This window comes from Bufo bufo, chromosome 3 (assembly GCF_905171765.1).
Source record: "Bufo bufo chromosome 3, aBufBuf1.1, whole genome shotgun sequence".
Taxonomy (NCBI): Eukaryota; Metazoa; Chordata; class Amphibia; order Anura; family Bufonidae; genus Bufo; species Bufo bufo.
In genome coordinates, this window is record NC_053391.1 from 590,000,225 (window position 1) to 590,024,715 (window position 24,491).

General features: G+C 42.6%; 1 protein-coding gene across 1 annotated transcript in view; it reads left to right on the forward strand.

The window, feature by feature from the left end:
* Nucleotides 1-24,491, forward strand: part of NCKAP1L (NCK associated protein 1 like) — a 341,608-nt gene that overhangs the window by 44,167 nt on the left and 272,950 nt on the right. The window contains exons 3-8 of the mRNA XM_040425859.1: nucleotides 1,590-1,682; nucleotides 9,286-9,342; nucleotides 9,957-10,099; nucleotides 11,409-11,499; nucleotides 12,384-12,521; nucleotides 15,604-15,652. Coding sequence (XP_040281793.1) covers nucleotides 1,590-1,682; nucleotides 9,286-9,342; nucleotides 9,957-10,099; nucleotides 11,409-11,499; nucleotides 12,384-12,521; nucleotides 15,604-15,652 — 571 coding nt within the window. The remainder of the gene's footprint in view (nucleotides 1-1,589; nucleotides 1,683-9,285; nucleotides 9,343-9,956; nucleotides 10,100-11,408; nucleotides 11,500-12,383; nucleotides 12,522-15,603; nucleotides 15,653-24,491) is intronic.

Genomic DNA, 24,491 nt, shown 5'->3' on the forward strand with positions numbered 1-24,491 from the left:
CTCTGATCTTAATTTCACATATACTGTTTAAATGCCCAAAACATGCCATAGTAGTCATGAAAGAGAAAGAAAACAAACACAAGACCGAGCTGTATGAATCCCAAGGATAAACCATCAGAATTCTCTTATGAAGTTCTAGAAGGACTTTTCTTAAAGGAAACCTGTCACCATGGCAATGCAGTTCTATCTGCAGCATGTCATAGAGCAGAAGGAGCTGAGCAGATGGATATATAGTTTTATGGGAAAAGATTCAACCAGACTTGTAAATGATATATTCAAACCTCTGCTTTTTCTGTGCTTAGGAGTCATGTGGGTGGTCCTACTCACTGACTGACAGCCTTTCCTGTATGTTTAGGCATGCAGTTAGCTGTCACTCACTGAAAAGACCACCCACATGACTCCTAAGCATAGAAAGACTTGAGAGAAATGAATAAATTACAAGCTTTGAATAATCTTTTCTAATAAAACTATATATAAGTATGCTCAACTCCTCCTGCTCTATAACATGTTCCCTGTAGATCGCATTACATTTTCATGGTGACAGGTTCTCTTTAAAGTAAAAAAAAAAATCAGTTCCCCACAGTCAGTGCCACCATCAGGACAATACAGATGGTGCTGATTTCCGGGACCCAAACGAACCTACAGGCTTCCACACACCCACCACCCTCCAATTGCTGCATGGGGGCTTTGAAGTTTTACATATAAAATTGATGGGTCATATTAATAGGCAGTGATCTACAAACCTGGTACCCACCGTAGTGTTTTTTAAATCCACATGTTTTTAAATCCACATCCACAGACCCAAATTAGTATTTTGTTCCCCTTCTCCATGGACGCACTAAATATGTGGCATACATCTAAGGGGCTACATAAAATCATATTACCCTTCTTACCCCAGCCTTATTTAGATGCCGATAAAATGCACTCCATATGGTACAAAATGGGCATAGTGTGGAGTTTGAGGGCCCTGACTATTTGACTATATGGGGCCAAGATGCTTCTGATGACAACTTTGTTGGCATGCAAGTTTTAAAAAAATCTATTTTCTGATTCATGGGCCTGTTGGCAGGTATGCATGGACTGTTGTCACCATGGAAAATGATTCATGTTTCATCTTATGCAGATAAATATACAGTACTTTGTAACTAGTACAATAGACATCAAGAGGACCTGTCACCTCTCCTGATATACCTGTCTTAATAAATGCTGCCTTGTATACCCCATGAAATAGCATTTGTGTGACATTGTTTCTTAGAACTCTACATTAAGCTATCCCTCTGTTATTCCTGTTAGAGGTTTATGAACAAACTGACAATCGGGTGTTACTATTCCACTTGTGAAAGCGGTGTGTCACTACATGGTCTGATACTATCAGCACTGATTGAACAGTGTCAGAGTTTGCAGTATACAGTATCTGTATCAGGAGTGGTAGCATGTCCTCTGTAAGGAATACCTTTGTATTATCGGTTAGAATAATGATAGAAATAGCAATTACAGCACTAGATAACACTAGTGTGAATGTGTGCATTGCTTTCTAATTGTCTGTAAGCAATAATAATTTATAGCTCTGTTTTCTTTCCTGAATCCAGCAACATCTTGGACCGGTGCACAAAGATAAAGTTGAGATTGTGAAATACTTGACTGGTTATTATGTGACATTTTTGGATGTGATGGAATTTAGGGTAAGTACTGACTGATATGTACATGGGGGCTTTAAAAAAAAAAAAAAAAAAAAAAAAAGTTCTGCTTTGGAGTAATATTTATTTGTGTTTACGGCATAACGTTCTGCTTGGCCACATCATACCTTCCCGACATGCAGTATATTTATGGATCATTATTAGTATTTCTCAACAATTCAAAAAAATTTTTGTTAAGTTGTTTCCTCTTTATAATAATATCGGCAGAAAATGTTTGTTTATATTCCTTACTTCTCAGTTTGCTTGTTTTGGTTGTACAAGAAAGGGGTTATATGACATTGGGAAATGGTCTGTTGTTTACTTTTAGAAACAGCTCCACTGTCCATAGGTTGTGCTTTGTGTTGCAGCATACAAACACAAACCCAAAAATGACCCACAAAGAAAAGTGATACTATCCCTGTTAAGAATAAACATAAAATAAAAATCTACCCTATTTGTAATGCCACACCTTATTAAAAAGAACTAGTCACATTGGGTGGTGTGCCATCTGCAGGCTGCATGGTATAGAGCAGGAGGAGCAGACCACTCCTATCCGTGTCTGCACAGTCACACAGAAGAGCATAAAGTAGGACTGCCCACTGGACTCCTAAACATAGAAAGAGCAGAGGTTTAAATTGATACATCGTTTTACTGACTCTTTTCCCACAAAACTATATATCAATCTGTTCAGCTCCTCCTTCTCTATAACATGCTGCCTGCAGGTCGGATACTATGTTTAACCACTTACCGTGACGCTAACGCCGAAAGGCGTCATTTCTGCGGCGCTCCCAGGTCACACTAACGCCGATTGGCGTCATCTCGCGTGAGCCGAGATTTCCTGTGAACGCGCGCACACAGGCGCGCGCGCTCACAGGAACGGAAGGTAAGAGAGTTGATCTCCAGCCTGCCAGCGGCGATCGTTCGCTGGCAGGCTGGAGATGTGTTTTTTTTAACCCCTAACAGGTATATTAGACGCTGTTTTGATAACAGCGTCTAATATACCTGCTACCTGGTCCTCTGGTGGTCCCCTTTGTTTGGATCGACCACCAGAGGACACAGGTAGCTCAGTAAAGTCCCACCAAGCACCACTACACTACACTACACTACACCCCCCCTGTCACTTATTAACCCCTTATTACCCCCTGATCACCCCTGATCACCCCATATAGACTCCCTGATCACTCCCCTGTCATTGATTACCCCCCTGTCATTGATCACACCCCTGTAAAGCTCCATTCAGATGTCCGCATGATTTTTACGGATCCACTGATAGATGGATCGGATCCGCAAAACGCATACGGACGTCTGAATGGAGCCTTACAGGGGCGTGATCAATGACTGTGGTGATCACCCCATATAGACTCCCTGATCACCCCCCTGTCATTGATCACCCCCCTGTAAAGCTCCATTCAGATGTCCGCATGATTTTTACGGATCCACTGATAGATGGATCGGATCCGCAAAACGCATACAGACGTCTGAATGGAGCCTTACAGGGGCGTGATCAATGACTGTGGTGATCACCCCATATAGACTCCCTGATCACCCCCCTGTCATTGATCAACCCCCTGTAAAGCTCCATTCAGATGTCCGCATGATTTTTACGGATCCACTGATAGATGGATCGGATCCGCAAAACACATACAGGCGTCTCCCTGGAGCCTTCCAGGGGGGGTGATCACCCCATATAGACTCCCTGATCACCCCCCTGTCATTGATCACCCCCCCTGTCAGGCTGCATTCAGATGTCCGTATGATTTTTACGGATCCACTAATAGATGGATCGGATCCGCAAAACGCACACGGACGTCTGAATGGAGCCTTACAGGGGCGTGATCAATGACTGTGGTGATCACCCCATATAGACTCCCTGATCACCCCCTGTCATTGATCACACCCCTGTAAAGCTCCATTCAGACGTCCGCATGATTTTTACGGATCCACTGATAGATGGATCGGATCCGCAAAACACATACAGGCGTCTCCCTGGAGCCTTCCAGGGGGGGTGATCACCCCATATAGACTCCCTGATCACCCCCCTGTCATTGATCACCCCCCCTGTCAGGCTGCATTCAGATGTCCGTATGATTTTTACGGATCCACGGATACATGGATCAGATCCGCAAAACACATACGGACATCTGAATGGAGCCTTACAGGGGCATGATCAATGACTGTGGTGATCACCCCATATAGACTCCCTGATCACCCCCCTGTCATTGATTACCCCCCTGTCATTGATCACCCCCCTGTAAAGCTCCATTCAGACGTCCGCATGATTTTTACGGATCCACTGATAGATGGATCGGATCCGCAAAACACATACAGGCGTCTCCCTGGAGTCTTCCAGGGGGGGTGATCACCCCATATAGACTCCCTGATCACCCCCCTGTCATTGATCACCCCCCCTGTCAGGCTGCATTCAGATGTCTGTATGATTTTTACGGATCCACGGATACATGGATCGGATCCGCAAAACACATACGGACATCTGAATGGAGCCTTATAGGGGGGTGATCAATGACAGGGGGGTGATCACCCCATATAGACTCCCTGATCACCCCCCTGTCATTGATCACCCCCCTGTCATTGATCACCCCTCTGTAAGGCTCCATTCAGACATTTTTTTGGCCCAACTTAGCGGAATTTATATTTATTTTTTCTTACAAAGTCTCATATTCCACTAACTTGTGTCAAAAAATAAAATCTCACATGAACTCACCATACCCCTCACGGAATCCAAATGCGTAAAATTTTTTAGACATTTATATTCTAGACTTCTTCTCACGCTTTAGGGCCCCTAGAATGCCAGGGCAGTATAAATACCCCACATGTGACCCCATTTCGGAAAGAAGACACCCCCAGATATTCCGTGAGGGGCATATTGAGTCCATGAAAGATTGAAATTTTTGTCCCAAGTTAGCGGAAAGGGAGACTTTGTGAGAAAAAAATAAAAAATATCAATTTCCGCTAACTTGTGCCAAAAAACTAAATTTCTATGAACTCGCCATGCCCCTCATTGAATACCTTGGGGTGTCTTCTTTCCAAAATGGGGTCACATGTGGGGTATTTATACTGCCCTGGCATTCTAGGGGCCCCAAAGCATGAGAAGAAGTCTGGTATCCAAATGTCTAAAAATGCCCTCCTAAAAGGAATTTGGGCACCTTTGCGCATCTAGGCTGCAAAAAAGTGTCACACATCTGGTATCGCCGTACTCAGGAGAAGTTGGGGAATGTGTTTTGGGGTGTCATTTTACATATACCCATGCTGGGTGAGAGAAATATCTTGGTCAAATGCCAACTTTGTATAAAAAAATGGGAAAAGTTGTCTTTTGCCAAGATATTTCTCTCACCCAGCATGGGTATATGTAAAATGACACCGCAAAACACATTCACCAACTTCTCCCGAGTACGGAGATACCACATGTGTGACACTTTTTTGCAGCCTAGGTGGGCAAAGGGGCCCATATTCCAAAGAGCACCTTTCGGATTTCACAGGTCATTTACCTACTTACCACACATTAGGGCCCCTGTAAAATGCCAGGGCAGTATAACTACCCCACAAGTGACCCCATTTTGGAAAGAAGACACCCCAAGGTATTCCGTGAGGGGCATGGCGAGTTCCTAGAATTTTTTATTTTTTGTCACAAGTTAGTGGAAAATGATGATTTTTTTTTTTTTTTTTTTTCATACAAAGTCTCATATTCCACTAACTTGTGACAAAAAATAAAAACTTCCATGAACTCACTATGCCCATCAGCGAATACCTTGGGGTCTCTTCTTTCCAAAATGGGGTCACTTGTGGGGTAGTTATACTACCCTGGCATTCTAGGGGCCCAAATGTGTGGTAAGGAGTTTGAAATCAAATTCTGTAAAAAATAACCAGTGAAATCCGAAAGGTGCTCTTTGGAATGTGGGCCCCTTTGCCCACCTAGGCTGCAAAAAAGTGTCACACATCTGGTATCTCCGTACTCAGGAGAAGTTGGGGAATGTGTTTTGGGGTGTCATTTTACATATACCCATGCTGGGTGAGAGAAATATCTTGGCAAATGACAACTTTTCCCATTTTTTTATACAAAGTTGGCATTTGACCAAGATATTTATCTCACCCAGCATGGGTATATGTAAAAAGACACCCCAAAACACATTCCTCAACTTCTCCTGAATACGGAGATACCAGATGTGTGACACTTTTTTGCAGCCTAGGTGTGCAAAGGGGCCCATATTCCAAAGAGCACCTTTCGGATTTTACTGGTCATTTTTTACAGAATTTGATTTCAAACTCCTTACCACACATTTGGGCCCCTAGAATGCCAGGGCAGTAGAACTACCCAACAAGTGACCCCATTTTGGAAAGAAGAGACCCCAAGGTATTTCCTGATGGGCATAGTGAGTTCATAGAACTTTATATTTTTTGTCACAAGTTAGTGGAATATGAGACTTTGTAAGAAAAAAAAAAAAAAAATCATCATTTTCCGCTAACTTGTGACAAAAAATAAAAAGTTCTATGAACTCACTATGCCCATCAGCGAATACCTTAGGGTGTCTACTTTCCGAAATGGGGTCATTTGTGGGGTGTTTGTACTGTCTGGCCATTGTAGAACCTCAGGAAACATGACAGGTGCTCAGAAAGTCAGAGCTGCTTCAAAAAGCGGAAATTCACATTTTTGTACCATAGTTTGTAAACGCTATAACTTTTACCCAAACCATTTTTTTTTACCCAAACATTTTTTTTTTTATCAAAGACATGTAGAACAATAAATTTAGAGCAAAATTTATATATGGATCTCGTTTTTTTTGCAAAATTTTACAACTGAAAGTGAAAAATGTCATTTTTTTGCAAAAAAATCGTTAAATTTCGATTAATAACAAAAAAAGTAAAAATGTCAGCAGCAATGAAATACCACCAAATGAAAGCTCTATTAGTGAGAAGAAAAGGAGGTAAAATTCATTTGGGTGGTAAGTTGCATGACCGAGCAATAAACCGCTAAAGTTGTGGAGTGCCGATTTGTAAAAAAGGGCCTGGTCTTTAGGGGGGTATAAACCTGTGGTCCTTAAGTGGTTAACTCAACACCCTTCTTTTGATATGCCACCAATACATATCGAAGATTTTCACTGATGAGGACCTAAGTGCTGAGACCCCCACTGATCACTAGAACAAGGAGAGAGATGCATTTGCAAATCACACTGTCCTCACTGACAGAATCAAGATGGACACAAGGAGGAGAGAGAGCATGATATGCGAGCGCTTCTCTCTCTCCGTGTTCTAGCAATCAGTGGGGGTCTCATCACTCCGACCTCGACTGATCAAAACTTTTGATATGTCTCTATCAGCATTTGCACATTACTACAATATAGTCTAATTGCCAACTGCCTTAGCAGAATTTTTCTCAGGAGCTGAAATCATGCAATATCACATCCCCTAGGCTTGCACAAAATGACCTTAGTTAGTTTGTAGCTCAGTTAAAATCAGTATCAATTGTATGTAAGTGCAACTGTTGGTTTTAGAAAAGAGAAAACGACACTGTCTAAAACTGCTCTGGCCAGAAGACAAATGGGTGCTCGCTTTTTTGAGTTGTGCAAACGTAGGCTGAACTATAGTAATAACATGGAGAATAAGGTATGAGCTCACTTGAATGTAATGAAACTACAATTTCCTGCATGACTGCCTATAAGTAGACAGCCTGCAGGTAGATGGACTGATGTAAACAATGAAGAGGCAACAATGCTTGCATAAGCATTGTGGCCCCTTCAAATGGCTGATCGACATGGATGTCAGGAGTCAGACCCCTCAATGATCTGATATTGGTGGCCTATCCTGAGGATAGACCATCAATATTCTGAACCCATATAACTACATCAGGTCCATGCACTAGTAATTTTGGTAGGAGGAGGGGGGTCGATTATCAGTGGTCCTCTTCCTTCTATACTGCCAGTATGTCCATTTGAAGCCACACCAGGATCGTGGACATATTACCTTGCTGTCCAGGGGACACGGCCAGTATCATTGTCTGTGTGCCCCGCTCAGCCAGATAGCCCAAGCTCCCTTGTGTTTCCCCTGATGAGCTTTATACTCATCTTTAAGCAAAACATGCATGTAGGGAGTGGGACTAGGCAGGAGAGGGCTCACTAGGGCGCATCAATTCCAGGGTTAGGTTCCTGATTGTGCCTGGTCACGGGGGTCCGTGATCGGGTCACCTAGGCCAGTGTAGGTCCCTGTAGGGCATCATTAGTAGTGATGAGCAGCAGGGGCAATATTCGAATTCGCGATATTTTGCGAATATTTTGGCGAATATTCGCCATATATTCAAAAATTCGCGAATTCATGATCTCCAGGCATTATTTTCTTGATTGCGAAAATTCGCATAAAATTCGCCTGAACTGGTATTTAAAAAAAAATTGAATACTCTCGAAGTGCCAATATTCGCGATTAAAATTTGCAATTCGAATATTCGTGATCAACACTAATCATTAGGGCGAGCTAGCCTAGTATCCCTAACCCTGTTTCAGCAACTGTTTCAGCCTCTGTGTATAGACATCATCTAACACTGGTGAGGCAATCGTTGCACCAAGGAGCATTTCATCGGAGCTGTAGGACCACCTGGTTACACAGTTTTTGGTGCCGCCGAGCACCTTGTTCAATTTAAGTGTGTTCTGGCCACCCAGTGCCACAATTACAGTACAGACCAAAAGTTTGGACACACCTTCTCATTCAAAGAGTTTTCTTTATTTTCATGACTATGAAAATTGTAGATTCACACTGAAGGCATCAAAACTATGAATTAACACATGTGGAATTATATACATAACAAACAAGTTTGAAACAACTGAAAATATGTCATATTCTAGGTTCTTTAAAGTAGCCACCTTTTGCTTTGATTACTGCTGTATAGGCTGTCAACGGTCAGGAGAAATGGAGCATTACATAAGTGGCATTACAATCAATGGGCTCTCCTTGTAACGCACAGAGGTGCAGGGTCCTCCAGAGCAAGAGACGTTCTCGGTAGTCAGCATCCACTTAGTCTTATAGATAAGCGTCCCGACTGCGAGACCAAGTCTTTTAGCTAAGAATTCTCTAATAAGATATTTAAAAATTGGTTCCTTTAGATGATGAACTCATATTCTTTTCATCAAACTCTTCCTTAACATTATTGTTTTTTTATTTTATTTGAAGATAGCCTTTACGTGTTCAGTGTGAAGATTAGAATTTAAATAATAATGATAATGAAGATAATGTTGAGGTTTGAAGTTGCAGTCTAATGGCGGATTCATACCACACAATTTTCGGGCCGATTATCGGAAGCGAACATAAGTACAAACACTCGTTCCCGATAATAGGCCCATGTAAGGGTGCCACAGATCACCCAATGAATATCGCACCTTCTGTAGAGACGTTTTCTCCATAGACTTAAATGGGGTTGTTAATATAAACAGAAAATGTGCACCAAAATCTGCAACAAAAACTTAATAAAAACTGCACCGAAACTGTGAAAAATAGTGTGGATTTATGTGCTTTTTTGTGCAGTTTTGGTGCAGATTTAATGTGATTTTCTGCATACAAGTCTGCACCATGTGCAGGTACCCTAATACTAATTGTTCTCTACCTGCAGGACCATGTATATGAGATGCTGAATACAATGGATGCTTGCCAGTGTTATTTTGACATCGTAAGTACAAGTTTTCTAGTTTTTCATAAGCAGCACCATTAAGGATGATTATATAAGAGCTCCTAATTTAAAATAATGATCTAATTTTCTAAAATGGAGCTGAGAGTATTTGTCGCTTTTCCTGGCATGCAAGGGAATCAAGCTGCATTGATGGAACTGCGGGGTGCAGGTAAAATTCACAGTGTATGATCAACACCAAGTCATGCTGTGTGAATATCCGAAATGGCTGCAATTGCTGCTTAATGTTCTAAAGTTCTTAAATCACAACTCAAGCTGCTGCACACAAACTTTATATCATAACAGCTCACGTTTTAATTTGCGCACCATTTCATTCTTTATATTTTTGTTGCTTGAATGTTTAATGCTGACTTTAGATGCAGCCAAAGTCAAGCCAGTCACACTTCAGAGATGTGTACGGTATATGACTGGCTTCTAGTAGACAATACGGTGCCATAAGGAGACTTCATGTTGTGACAGCTAGAGTACCCATGCCTCTCTAGACGTGGATTTGTCAGTTAGTTGCAGTAATTGTGAGAGTGAACACTTTTCTATACTACTGTATATTGCGGTAACCATTAGTTTTGCACTGATTTTTTTTTCTCATGATCTTGCAGAATATAAATTACATCTTTACAAAGAATTATCTAGACCTGATAGTGACATACTTCTCTGTAATTCTTCTAATGTCTCGGATTGAAGACAGAAAAACACTTATTGCTCTATACAACTGTGCTTTTGAAATGCTACAAGGCCAAAGGTAGGTGGCACAGTATAAAGCAGGCATGGCCAACCTGAGGCTCTCCAGCTGTTTTAAAACTACAACTCCCACCATGCCCTTCTGTAGACTGATAGCTGTAGGCAGTCTGGGCATGCTGGGAGTTGTAGTTTAGCAAAAGCTGGAGAGTCTCATGTTGGCCATCCCTGGTATAAAGGAATAGTATTTTATATTTCCCTATTAATGTTCTTCATACGCCATGTGTGACTGTTCACCTCTGGCCTCTGTCAGGACTGTGGTATTTTTTCCATAATGGTTTAATGTCACATTAGGGCTACTTTCACATCTGCAGCAGGCATTCCGGTATTCTTTTCCGGCAGAGCAACAGAATACTGGAATTGCTGTATCTGTCATAGCCAGACTCCGTCAGGACCCAACAGATCCCATTCATTATAATGGGGTCTGCTTGGTTTCTATCATGAATTCTGCCAGACCAAAAAAACGCTGCCAGCTGGTATTCATGCCGGAAACCTGGCGGACCCCATTACGGTATTCTGTTCCTCTGCCAGAAGAGAATACCAGAATGCCTGACGCAGATGTGGACAGTATTTTGGAGACTATGATTGTATATAGCAATTTACTATCACTTTTTGTTTATTATTTTCAAGTTTCTTTTATACAAAATTTTAAAATAATGATATTTATTTAAAAATTTCTTGTTACCCTTGATTGAAATGCTCTATATGTCAGTAATTTGATTTTCCCAGTATTTAACATTCATAGGGGAACATTTATTAAGACCAGCGTTTTAGACACAGGTGTTAATAATGGCTCTGTGCTGGCGGTTGATCCTCCAAAGTTATGAAGAGGCGCAAGCCTCTCTATAACGTCGGCACATCCAGCGCCAGTTCTGAATATTCAACAACTTCCGAGCTGTCTTACATTTAGACCATTTTCTACGCCTAAACCAGGCATAGATAATGATGAATGAGATGGGCCTGCCGGCCCGTTCCCACAATTTTAGATCTGCCGGGAGTGGGGCTAACCATTTCTCAGCCATCTGCGCCTGAAATACACCTAATTTAGGCATATTTCAGTATAGTAAATGAACCCCATAGTTTTAGACGCCGTTCTTAATATCCTCTATAGCTAGCAGTGGATCCGCCTGAGTTATGTAGAGTTATGTATAGGCGTATTTCTGGTTAGTAAATGACCCCCATAGTTGGTACATAGAGGTTTTTACTCTCATGATGTGAAAAAAGAGAGCAGAATTGTTGGGGAGAATACTGCGCCTCGCAGATGCATTTTATGTTGATGTGGCTGGATTTGCAGTATTTATTTTGCTTTACAGTGACCCATCATATGCCCGTCTTGGTCAGATGTTAGTGGAGTATGATAACCCCCTGAGGAAGCTGAGTGAGGAGTTTGGACCTCATACTAAGGTGGGAGGAGTCAATGGTATTTGCTGATTTGCTGTTTTCCTTTAAATTAATAAAACAAGGTAATATTTTACTATAAAAGTATATTCTAGATGATTGAAACACTGCCTAATCCTATAAATTAGACTTGTCATTCCACAAAGAATTTGTCATGATTGCATCCTGTTGACCATAACAGCATGATATGGGTGTATAAATAATACTTAAGCCTTCTATACGTCTTTCTCCTCTCGTGTGAAAGACTTCCATTTACCTTAACTAAAACCTAGAAACAACAATACTGCCACATAACCAGGGATAGATTATTACACAAACTTTAATAAGTAACATATTATTTTTTTTAATTCTGCTTTAAAGGAGTTGGCCACTTTTTGGTTACTGTTAATCATTGTGTTTGAAACATGACTATATGGCACTTACTAATATAACCTTTCTATATTTCTTAAGCCATGCCCCCTTGTTTGCCAAGTTTTGTTCATAAAATGGCTGCAGATGGAAGGTCATATGACCAGGCAAATCTTCTCCATGTGAGGTCCCCTCTATTCAAATACACTGCCCCTGCCATCTTATGGACAGGACCTCTGTGAGACAGAACAAAAGATCTAATACACAAGGGGACATACCTTATGGAATATGGAAAATGGCACATAATTTCAACAAAGGCTATATTAGTAAGTGCCATATTGTCATCTTCCATACACATTGGTAACAGGTAGCCAAAAAGTGGCCAATCCCTTTAAGTATAAAGTGATTAGTAAATGTTTATGATACATAACTATCATGTAGTACATATGATTTCTGAGGTATATCCACAGAAGATCCTATATGCTGTATCTTTCTATAGTACGTTTTTATTATGTCTTGCTGTTTGTTCTTTTCTTCTATAGACGGTTACTGATGCCTTGATGTCCCTGCACTTCTTATTCTGTCGGAGGTCTCAGTCAGCAGAGCAGTGGAGAGGGGCCCAGCTGTTAAGCCTCCTCAGCAATCCTGCAGCAATGATTTCTCCATGTACTTCAGACACTGTAAGATAAGAAAATGTTCATTATTTAGTGTATCTAGTAGTTCTGCATCTCAGAATCCAAAAAATTGAATACATGAATTTATGGGAACCATAGTCTTTGTGATTCTGCGGTCTCCCTTAAAGGGTTTGTCTTATCTCAGACATTGATGGCATATCACTAGGATCTCATATCTCCAGAAAGTGCCCCACAAAGTGAAGGAGAGCATTTCACACAAATGTGGCTACGCTCCATTCACCACTAAGAGAATTCCGAAAATGCGGGCTCTATTTCTGGGAGTCCCATAGAGGTGAATGGAAAGGCGGGTATGCATGGTTTATGAGCTCTCCATTCACTGCCATAGGACTTATGAAAATAGCCAAGTGTGCTATTTTTGGAACTCCCATAGCAGTAAATGGAGAGCACCTATGCATGCGTGGTGTGCTGTCATTCACTTTAGGGGCCCCTTCTGGAGATACCAGTGGGTTCCAGAGATAAAACCCTCACCTATATGACTTTTATGGCATATCCTAACAATATGATATCAAAGTCTGAGATGGGCCAACCCCTTTGAGGCGTCAACGCTCTTTCTAGATCATAAAGGAGTAATCTGTCCCCATCCAACTGCAGCATTCCCAGTGGTATATAGGGTGCTTTGCCCCTTATGGGTAGTTGCCTGAGCTGTAGGTTTCTAGCGTGTCTCGTACTGCAAAGGTCCGCTATAGTATAATTCTGAATTCCTGTGCCTGACCTCTGCCTGTTTACTTGATTGACCCTGTGTTCCCTGCCCTGACCCCTGCCTGATCTCCGTATTGACCCTGTGCCACCAGCATTGACATATTGTATTGCCTAACTACCATACTGTATGGACTCCACCTGTCCTTACTTCGGCTTGTCCACTGCCCATGCTGTTGTCTGTCCGCTTCTTGCTAAATAGTTTTTTGCCTGTATCAGTTATCACCAAATGGAGGTAACGACCTCTTGGTTCCCCTATAGTGAAGACCAGATCCCTTTATAGGGTTAAAGGGGTGAAAACCAGGGGATAACTTAAATAACACCCTTAGGAATAGTCCTAAGTCAAATCCATTCAGTGACACAGTGGGTCCACACCAGCTGCATTACAGTCTCATCCGAACTTCAAGTTGTAATATCTACAAAACAGAATAATCCAAGCTCAAACAATCCTCACACCAGTACTGAGCTGCCCATGGATGAAATTACTAATAATGAGCCTTCAGAGCCAGTGTAGCCTTCTTGCATGTAATTATGGCACAGTTAGAATACATTTGGGGCTTTATAATCACAATCTTTACTCCAGTACCTGATCCTAAATTAAATATCATTGCAATCAACCTTCAGTGAAGCCTAACATTCATTCAAGAATCCATCAGCTCAAGACAGTCTACCATGACCATAAACTGACCTATCATGACCTGCATGACTGTCTAACTGCTACAGAGGAGACAAGTGTGTGCAGTCACGTTAGCAAATTTATCCACATTTAATATACTACTTTATGAATATGCCTAATTAAATAAATCTTTGTCCTAATTATGGTCATGGTTTTCACGATCTAAAGCTGACAATACACTAGTGTTTTTTTAATGATAAAAAAGGAAGATTTAAATTTGTTACTTAATGGGTAAGTATTGATGTTGCACGGTGTGGCCATCTCTGGGACCCAAATATTTAGCAGAATGGGGGTCTTCTGATTTTTCTGTGGCACTCCAGAATGGAGTAGGTGAAGTGGAGAGGTGTCCATGCATGCATGTAGCTGTCTTCATTATAGTTGGAGTGCAAACTGGGGAGAATTGGACTCTCATCTATCGAGAGTCATGGAAGTGGAACCGCTGCCTAGCAGACATTTATGGCATATATTTTTTATATAGCATGCAAAATCACAGCAAAATAGATGGTTATCTTTGTTCTGTGAATGGTTTTATTTTCACGGCAATATACATGTGCATACATGTGCATGTGCAAACGTTTTCGGCCTAATTTAGGCCTTCATCAGGCACTACAAAAATAGTATAGGTATAAATTAATATATATGAACAAGATTGTCAGCTCTTTTGTTTAACACTGTGAATAAAGTGCATAAGTTGCAATCATTAGCCGTCTCTTTGATATCACTGATGTGCGCTGATTAATATATTTTGACAGTATCTGCAAAAAAAGTTATAAGGAAAACAGGAAAGAAATCCAACTTAGATCTACTTTTCTCATATCACCTATAAATAGCTTAATATCTGCAGTATATGTATCATATGAATAATTGGCATCACTCATATATACTATTCAGGATCTGTTTGTATTGTTACATTTTCATCCTAGGTAAGCCAGACAGTCTTACTGCAGATATTAAGCTATTTATAGGTGATATGAGAAAAGTAGATCTAAGTTGGATCTCTTTCCTGTTTTCCTTATAATGTTTTTTGCAGATACTGTCAAAATATATTAATCAGCGCACATCAGTGATATCAAAGAGATGGCTAATGCTTGCATCTTATGCACTTTATTCACTATGTTAAACAAAAGAGCTGACAATCTTGTTCATATATATTAATTTATACCTATACTATTTTTGTAGTGCCTGACGAAGGCCTAAATTATGCCGAAAACGTTTGCACATGCACATGTATGCACATGTATATTGCCGTGAAAATAAAACCATTCACAGAACAAAGATAACCATCTATTTTGCTGTGATTTTTGCATGCTATTACTACGGGTGGGGACCCTATTCACAGCACCCAAAAGAGGCAGGTGGCCACAAAGCCTGGTCTAAAATATATTTTTTATATGCCACTAATATCTCAGATGATAATACCCTTTGACGTTTTATTGGGGCCCTTGAGAATGGTTGAATATGACAATGCAGCCCTTGGACAATAAAAGACATGTGCATCCATAGCCTAAATCACGGGAGATAAGTAGTACCACATTTAATACATTACTTATCATGGAAACAAACAGCATATAATTCTGTAAATAATGCTCTCATCCTTTCATCCAAAACAACAGAATACGTGTTTGGTTAAATCCTGCAGGCAATTCCCAAGCTGGTATAAATTATAGTGTCTAAATACTAATAAATTTTTTTCAGATGCCTTGTGAATATTTGTCTGTTGAGACAATGGAACGATGGATCCTGAGTAAGTTTCATGTCTTTTCATTCAACAATATCATTAACGTGTCACTTGTACTATACACTTTGAATGATATCTTGCTAGTGCACAAACATCACAAGGAAAATACAAAAATCTCCATCTCATTACTCTATACTAGAGATGAACAAACTACTCGAGAATTAGTTTGGTTCAGTTTTGCCACATTTTTGAAAAAGTTCGGTTCGGACTCGAACCAATTCTTCTGGAACCGAAGTTGCTCCAACTGCCCTATAAATTAGTATATAACCCCTTTTATCCGCCTTCTAGGAAAAAATTTCTCTTCATTTATTTTTGGGGATTTTTTTCTTTTCCACTCCCCCCTCCCCAAGCTCTCAAATTCAGCAATAGTAAATGATGTATGAGTCACTCTGACATACATAGCTGTGGGTAAATGCATGTTTGATGACATTAACATACAATGTTTTTAAAAACACACTGCACTGTGGCATGTTATGCTTTTTCATATTCCAAAGCTTCCAAGAATTGTCCCTTATCGGGAGCAGATGAATTTTAAATACACACAGTTTTATGGGATAAAAAAAAGTGGTTTGGGGAACAATTTTTCAAAAATTATGCCTTGACACGGTCAGAATGCCTGCCATACGAAATGCCCAAGTGTTGATTGTCAGAAGAAAAAGTGGCTTGAGTAGTTGTGAATGAGCCTAAAAAAATTATCCCTTTTAATTGGGAGCATCAGCAGTGCAGTGTAGATGTGGAAACGGTACGGTACAGATATAGTGACATGCGGCCGTAATAGTAGCAGCAGCAGAAGCAGCATATCATGGAAAATACAATGCTGTCTATGGGTAGTAGTAGTAGTAGTAGTAGTGGTAGTAGTGGCAGATGCTTTGCGTTAATAGCGGTGGCTGTAGGGGATTAGCAGCGAGGAGCAGCGAGGAGCAGCGGCAGCGGCGGCTGCAGCAGCCATATGGCACATGTTGGCAGGCAGCAGCATGATGGAGGCAGTAGCAGCCTTATGGAAGATTATAGTCAGCAGGCCGCAGCAGTAGCATGATGGCGGTGGTGGCATGATGGAGGCAGCAGAAGCAGCCATACAGAACATGATGGTTGGCAGGTTGCAGCAGTGACATGCTGGAGACAGCAGCAGCTGTACAGAACATGATGGTTGGCAGTAGAAAAATGGGGCACCACCAGCAAGGCCAGATCTTTTCATTAGCCTGAAAAACCTCCCAAATCCAGGCTTGTTTGATTTTGACAAAAGTGATGTTTTTGACACTGGTGGAGGAGAACTTGGCCCATTTGGTTGTCACCACGACCCTGTGCAGCTGAAAACGCTCTCTGAGATGACACTGGAGGCTTGGCAAGAAAGAAGAAAGAGAGCATACTGTGCCAGTTCAGGCCACTGTTCTAGTCTGCGTGCTCAGAAATCCATGGGGTCACGTAATAGGGTATGCGCCAGAGACTGGCCAGAGTTCAGGTAGGCCTGAACCTGGGAGTTGAGGTGGGAGCTGGAGGCTTTTTGACTGGCCTCAGCCTGGCGTGGCCCGTGTAAAAACTGCTGCATCATGATGAGGAGACTGAAATGGCTGCTGCTGTGGCTTCGGCTGCTTGTGGTGGGAGGGGGGTGACGCTGCGGGTGGGAGGGGCCTCCCTTTCAGACACGCTGGCACCAGGCGTCTGCTCGCTGTAAGCTGCAGCAATCTGTGTACATAGTATCTCCTGGTTATAATGTAATTTGTCCTCCCTTTAGGAGGGAGAAAAACATTCCCCCATTTTACTTTAGGAGGGAGAAAAACATTCCCCCATTCTGCTAAAAGCATGGCTATCCAGAAATCATCAGACTGCTTGATATCTACGATCCGTCTGTCACTGCATAAGCAAGTGAGCATACAGGTCACCATCCTGGCCAGCATGTCCGAGGAGCTAGTTATTTCCACCTCCGCCCCTCCACTGGGTCCACAACACGTTTGGGTGTTGTGGACTGTGTCACCATTATCATTATCATCCTCTTGCAACTCTGACTCCTCTTCCTCCTCCTCAAGTGGCAGCACCTCCTACTTCTCACCCATGGGAGTTTCAACAGCTACAGGGAGGACAGCAAGATGCGTTAGATGTTCTTCTTCCTCCTCCTTCGCAAGCCAGTGCATTTTATTAAAAGGCCATGCAGGGAGCATGTGTTATTTCCCGCAGGTTCAGGGCAGCCAGAATGTTGCGCCCATTGTCACTGACCAACTTGTCCAGTTGGAGTCAGCGGGGTGACAGCCAGCTGGATATTTGCTGCTTGATGTACTTTAGCTGCAACTACTCATCAGTGTGGCTACTGTCACCCACGCCGATTATCTCCTACACGACGTGGCAACGCATGATTAGACACAAGTGATAGGAAGGAGGGGTAGTATGAGCGAGGTTGTGCCCTGCGGCCGTTCGGAACTGTGCTGTGTCCATAGAGGAGGAGGAGGCGGTAGATTAGTGCTTGCTGTGGGAGCCAGACCGATATAATCTTGGGGGGTTGGGGGCGAGGTCAAAGGATATTTCCCCAAAGGATCCGTTGATGCCACCTCATGTCCTGTAACAGACCTCTGGTAGCTATGAGTGTGTTTGAATGGCCACGGTTTATTAAAATCCTGCAGATCTTGCACACCACTGTGGTTTTGTGTGCCTGCCTTGTGGAGAAAAAAATGCCATATGGGAGTTGCTCCCACTGAGGTACAGGCAGCCAAGCTGGGCTTAGCTCTGGCACGTTTTGGTCCCATAGTGTCAATGGCATCACCAGAACCTGAAGCAGATGTGGCCCTGGCTGTTCTTTGGAAGGTATGTCGCCTCTGCTCCTTAGTTCTGCAGCCACCACCCTTCTCCACTGATGTTGCCTCATCCTCAGCACCCCCATCCAGCTCCCAGGTCCTGTCCAGCACACAATCGTCATTGGAGTCCTCACCCTCCCTGCCTTTCCGAAGCCAGCAGGGACAACTGCGGCCTACTACTACCACTTCTGACTGGATAGCTGGTGCTGCTATTACTCACATTCTGGCTCTGGGTCTTTCATTTGGAACCCTTCTGTTGCCCTAACATATTTGGGGCTCTCAGATAATATTGTGCGCTACCCTGTGTGATGGTGTAGTAATCATGTATATGCTGGTTTGAATACAATAATCAATAACCCCCCCCCCCCCCAAAAAAATAAAAAATGATTGGAAACGTGTGGAGACAGAAATAAAGGGAAATGGATTTAGGCCTAAATTCATTATCACTCACAGATACTTTTCTGATCTACTCTGTGTTTTATGCTGGATTAATTAAATTGAATAACCCCCGAAAAATAAAATTCCAGCAATGTGGATATTAAAATAAACAAAAACGGATAATTTAGGGCCAGGCCTGACGTTTAATGTCACATTATCACTCACAGGTAAATTGCTGCCCTACCTTGTGTATTGGTGTACTGATCACCTATATGTTAGTTTAATTAAATTGAACAATCCCCAAAACAAAAAATTCCAACCATGTGGATATTAAATAAACTATATCAGATGATTAAGGACCAGTCCTGATGCTCAATTTCACATTATAATTCATAGGTAAATTGTTGCCCTACCCTTTGTATTGGTGTACTGATCACCTATATGCTGGTTTAATTAAACTGAACAAGAAATACAAATTTCAGCCGTGTGGATAATAAATAAATTAAAATGGATGATTTAGGGCCAGGCCTGACGCTCAATTTCACGTTATCACTCACATGTAAATTGTTTCCCTACCCTGTGTATTGGTGTACTGATTATCTATATGCCACTCTTACTACCATTTGGACAAAATAAGGTGCAGCCTGGTTTTATTATGTACAATGCTCCTTTTCTCCCAACATACAGATTATGCCAAACATACCATGTAGGACAATACAAGTGGATCCTACAAGTTTTTCCTGTTGCCAAAAAATATACACCATACATTGCACACAATCTATAGATCGCTGGCTAAAAGTTCTTAGCCTAAGATCTGTAGATTTAGCAAAACTAGTGTAAAGAAAAGATGGCTCACTGCATAGAACCAACCAGATTCCACATTCCATTTTTCAAAGCTCCTTTGGAAAATGAAAGGTGGAATCTGATTGGTTGCTATGGTCAACTAAGTCCGTTTTTGTTTACATTGTTTTTTTATAAATCTCCCTCTAAATGATTAATCAATTGTATGATACTTGTGTTATGTTTCTCGCTGGGGGAGTGTAATCTGTAATCCAAAACTTGTTTAGCACTAGCTAGACTGAAGCACAGAGTATGAAGAATCTTTATTCTTAACCAACCTCATCGAGGTATGGACTTTTTTCATCGGACTCCTGTCACAGTCTGCAAAATAGCCACCAATTGATGGCGGTGGCACTGATGCAGCAGTAACATAGGGCAACCCCCTAAGACACTCTTCACACTTAGACATGACCTGGCCACTGATATCTCAAACCTGTATACCTCAGTTGTGTATTACAACTACCATTATAAAAGTAATATTGCCAGTCATAGATTCTGTAGAGAGAGACTTTGGAAAGGGAGAGGAAAAAGTACCATAATTCCCATCTTTGCTCAAATCCGTACAAAACGATCTGGGGAGATTTACACTGTATATTGTGGGAACTGTGTTTTGGTATGGTTAGATTGTGCTACCACCACCATTCTGCACTTCAGTAAAGAGATGTTTATTCCGTTACATTTGGCCTGGTTACTGACTCCTGCACCATTCGCCAGCCACACCACCTACAGCTCCTGCCTTGCACCTGCACCAAACTCACAATACCAAGGGTACCACAAATAGCCTTGCAAAGTAATAGGAATTATTTGTTTAAGCTGGAGACATCTTTGGCAATTATTGGGAAGTAGCGTTCCTAAGTAAAGGTCCTACCAATCACCCAATGAACGAGCAACACTCCTTCATTGGGTGAAATCATCATTGATGCAGACATAAAAATTATTGTTTCTGGGAAGCAGATTATTCTGTGTAAACGGTGGTGTCATGCTAAGAAACAATGAATCTTGTATAGGAAAGAGTTATCACTGTAGCAATCACCTGTAACTATATAGCGGAGGTGATTGCTGCATGTAAATGCAGTTCTCACCTCCTCTGATGAGTAGGCAATTATTGGGAACAAACAGTTCATTCTGCTTATTGCCTGCTCAGTCAGCAAACAGGTAAAGGGTAGAGATGAGCGAATCAAAATTGACGAAGTGGAAAATTTTGATTTGCACCGAATCCTTCTCACGCTTCGTGGTAGAGAATCAAATTTTTTCCTAAAATGGCTGCTGCACGTGTTAGGACATGGAAGTCTGGGAACGACGGATCACCCACAATGCCATGCATGCAGCCAATCAGCAGCCAGCCAGTCCTGTGATGTCACAGCTCTATAAATAGCCTCAGCCATCTTGGATTTAGCCATTTTCCAGTGTACTTTGTGCAGGGAGAGAGACGTCAGCAGGCGTTAGGGACAGTGGTAGAAAAGACTTTTAAACTTTTATTTTGCTGTATAGGAGTTCAGGGAAAGGATGGGGAGGAATCATTCCACAGTATTGAAGCAGAACAGGGTTCAGTAGGGGAGTTTACAGTCTGGGTAATAGGAACAATCCTATTACACCTTGCTGCACTGACTGCAGATCCAAATTGCCATTATACAGCTCTGTAATTCCAAAAAACTTGTTATTGGGGTGCAAGTGCTATTTGATACAGCCATTAACAGGGTTTATTACAAGAAAAAATGTATATGTCTTATTTGCCCTTGTGCGGTGCAGTCATATGTTCTAAAGCACTTTTTGGCGTGTATTAGTGGTAAAAAAAAAATATATTATTTGCCGTTCAGCGGTGCTGTTATACATGTATGTTCTAAAGCCCTTTTTGGCTTGTATTAGTGGCAAAAAAAATAATATTATTTGCTGTTTAGCGGTGCAGTTATATGTTCTAAAGCCTTTTGTGGCATGTATAAGTGGAAAAAAATAAGAGCCTATTTGCCGTTCAGCGGTGCAGTTATATGTTCTAAAGCCCTTTTTGGCGTGTATTAGTGGCAAAAAATATATATTATTTTCCGTTCAGCGGTGCAGTTATATGTTCTAAAGCCCTTTTTGGCGTGTATTAGTGGCACAAAAATATATATTTTTGCCGTTCAGCGGTGCAGTTATATGTTCTAAAGCCCTTTTTTGCATGTTATTTGCCGTTGTGTGGTGAAGTGAGTAAATTACAGCCCTTTTTGGTGTTTATTAGTGGCAAAAAAATATATATTTGCCGTTCAGCGGTGCAGTTATATGTTCTAAAGCCATTTTTTGCATGTTATTTGCCGTTGTGTGGTGAAGTGAGAAAATTACAGCCCTTTTTGGTGTGTATTAGTGGCAAAAAAATATATTTGCCGTTCAGCGGTGCAGTCATATGTTCTAAAGCCCTTTTTGGCGTGTATTAGTGGCAAGAAAAAATATATTATTTGCCGTTCAGCAGTGCAGTTATGTGTTCTAAAGCCCTTTTTGGTGTGTATTAGTGGCAAAAAAATATATATTATAGTTTTTTGTTAAGCCGCCAGAGGAGGTGAACATGGCCATTTGTAGAATCTGTGGGCAGAAGGTGAAGCGTGGCTAGGGTGACAATGTTGCGTCAACATATGCAGCGTCACCATAGTGGCCTGGGAGAACCGTGACTTCGATGTGGTGGTCCAGCCTGCCGAAGCAACTGCTGCATCACTCAGTGGCACACACCCAATTTCAGGTAGTCAAGGCTCCACCACCTCAGCCGAAGGGAGCTGTCTGTCCTTCCCATCATCTGCTGGTCCTGATGCTCCTGCTCCTCCTCCTACTCCTCGTCAATCATTCCGTCAGCAATCGATCACCGAAGAGATTGCCAAGAGACAACAGTATGCATGCACTCATCCAACAGCGCAGAAGCTGAATGTGCTCCTGGCCAAGTTGCTGGTGCTGCATTCCATCCCTTTCCAAGTGGTGGACTCTGCACCTTTCAGAGAACTGATGGCTTGTGCCAAGCCGAGATGGAGAGTCCCAAGCTGTCATTTCTTTGCCAAAAAGGCAGTACCAGCCCTGCACATGTATTAAGAACAGAAGGTGGGCCAGTCCTTGAGCCTGTCGGTGTCTGCCAAAGTGCATGGCAGCGCCGACGTGAGGAGCTGTAACTGTGGTCAGGGACAATACATGTCTTTTGCGACCCACTGTGTGAATGTGGTTCCTGCACAGCCACACCAGTAACTTGGCCAGGTGAAGCCGCTTCTGATTCAACGTTCTCATGCTGTTGGTCCTGCTATAATGTCCGTCTCTTTGCATGCACTTCAGCCACTCGTACACCGCAAAGCACACCCTCCTTGAGCGGCAGCGCAGAACCGTATCCCCCAACATAGGCTGATATGCAATGTTTCCACCCATTGGAATTCCACCCTCCATATGTTGGACCGACTATACGAACAGAGAAAGGTCATAAACGATTTCTTGATGATCCAAGCGGACAGGTGTACTCCCCTGTGTACCTTTGATGTCAGCCGGTGGCAGCTCATGTGTAACACCTGACATTTGCTCAGGGCCTTTGAGGAGGCCACGTTATTTGTCAGTCGCCAGAACTACGGGATAAACAATGTCATTTCACTGCTTCATGTCCTGGAACAGATGCTTGTAAATCTGGCTGGTCAGGGGACTGGAGATGTGGCGCCTAGATCTCACGGCCACATCAGCCCTGTGGGGGCTGAACTGGAGGAGGAGGAGAAGGGGGAGGAGGACATTGGAGCACAGGCAATTTGTAGCGAAATGGGTGGTTTTTCTACACAGGTGACAGGAGAGGAGGAGCAGGAGCAGCCAGAGTAGCTACAGGTTGATGAGGAAGATGAGGCAGAGGACCCAGACACACCGTGGCATTATGCAGTGGAGATAGAGGCAGGGAGTCCCTCTGAGTCACTTGCACAAATGGCCTGATGCATGCTCACTTGCTTGCGTAGTGACAGCTGAATTGTCACCATTCAGCAGAGGGATGACTTCTGGCTCTCCACCTTGTTGGACATTTGCTACTGATCCAAAATGGGGGCCCCATCATCCATCATCTCGCAGGGGGGGCCCTCTGCGCTCACGTTCCTCTGCCATGGCTGCTGTGTCAGGGTGGGTGGGGTTTTGGGTAGGAGCAGTTTCAGCTCCATCAGCATCAACTTGAGTCTAGAGACGCTGATGAGCAGCTTTCTTCACCTGCCTAGTGAAGAAACTACTCACCAGCAGCAGCAGCAGCTAGACCTGGAGCAGGACCTGAACCAGCAGGTGGTGGCATACTTGGACAGCACCCTGCCACCCCACATTGAAGATCCACTGGACTACTGGGCAGCCAAACTCAATTTGTGTCCGCAACTGGCATAGTTTGCCCTGAAAAAGCTGTCCTGCCCGGTCAGTAGTCTGCCATCAGAGCGGGTGTTTAGTACGGCGGGGGCCATAGTTACCCCAAAAAGAATTCGCCTGTCCACCCAAAATGTGGAGAGGCAGACCTTTGTCAAGTTGAATCAGGCATTGATCAACCAGGATTTCCACCCACCAATGACTGATGCATCAGACTATATCATCCATGGTGCCAAACCAACACTTTGACAAAAGAGACTGGTTTCTTTTGACTACCTGCCTCAGCTACTATTCTGAAGCTGTTACCCACCTGATGCCACACATCTGATGCCAAGTGCTCCTTCTTTCACCCACCATCTTCAGCTGGTAATGGTATTGCCACCCACCACCCCACTCTGTCACTGGGTCACTCTGTGGTCTCCTGATGTTGCTGCCACCTCCACACTATGTCACCTTGCCACTCTGTGGTCTCCTGATGCTGCTGCCACCTCCACACTATGTCATCTTGCCACTATGTGGTCTCCTGA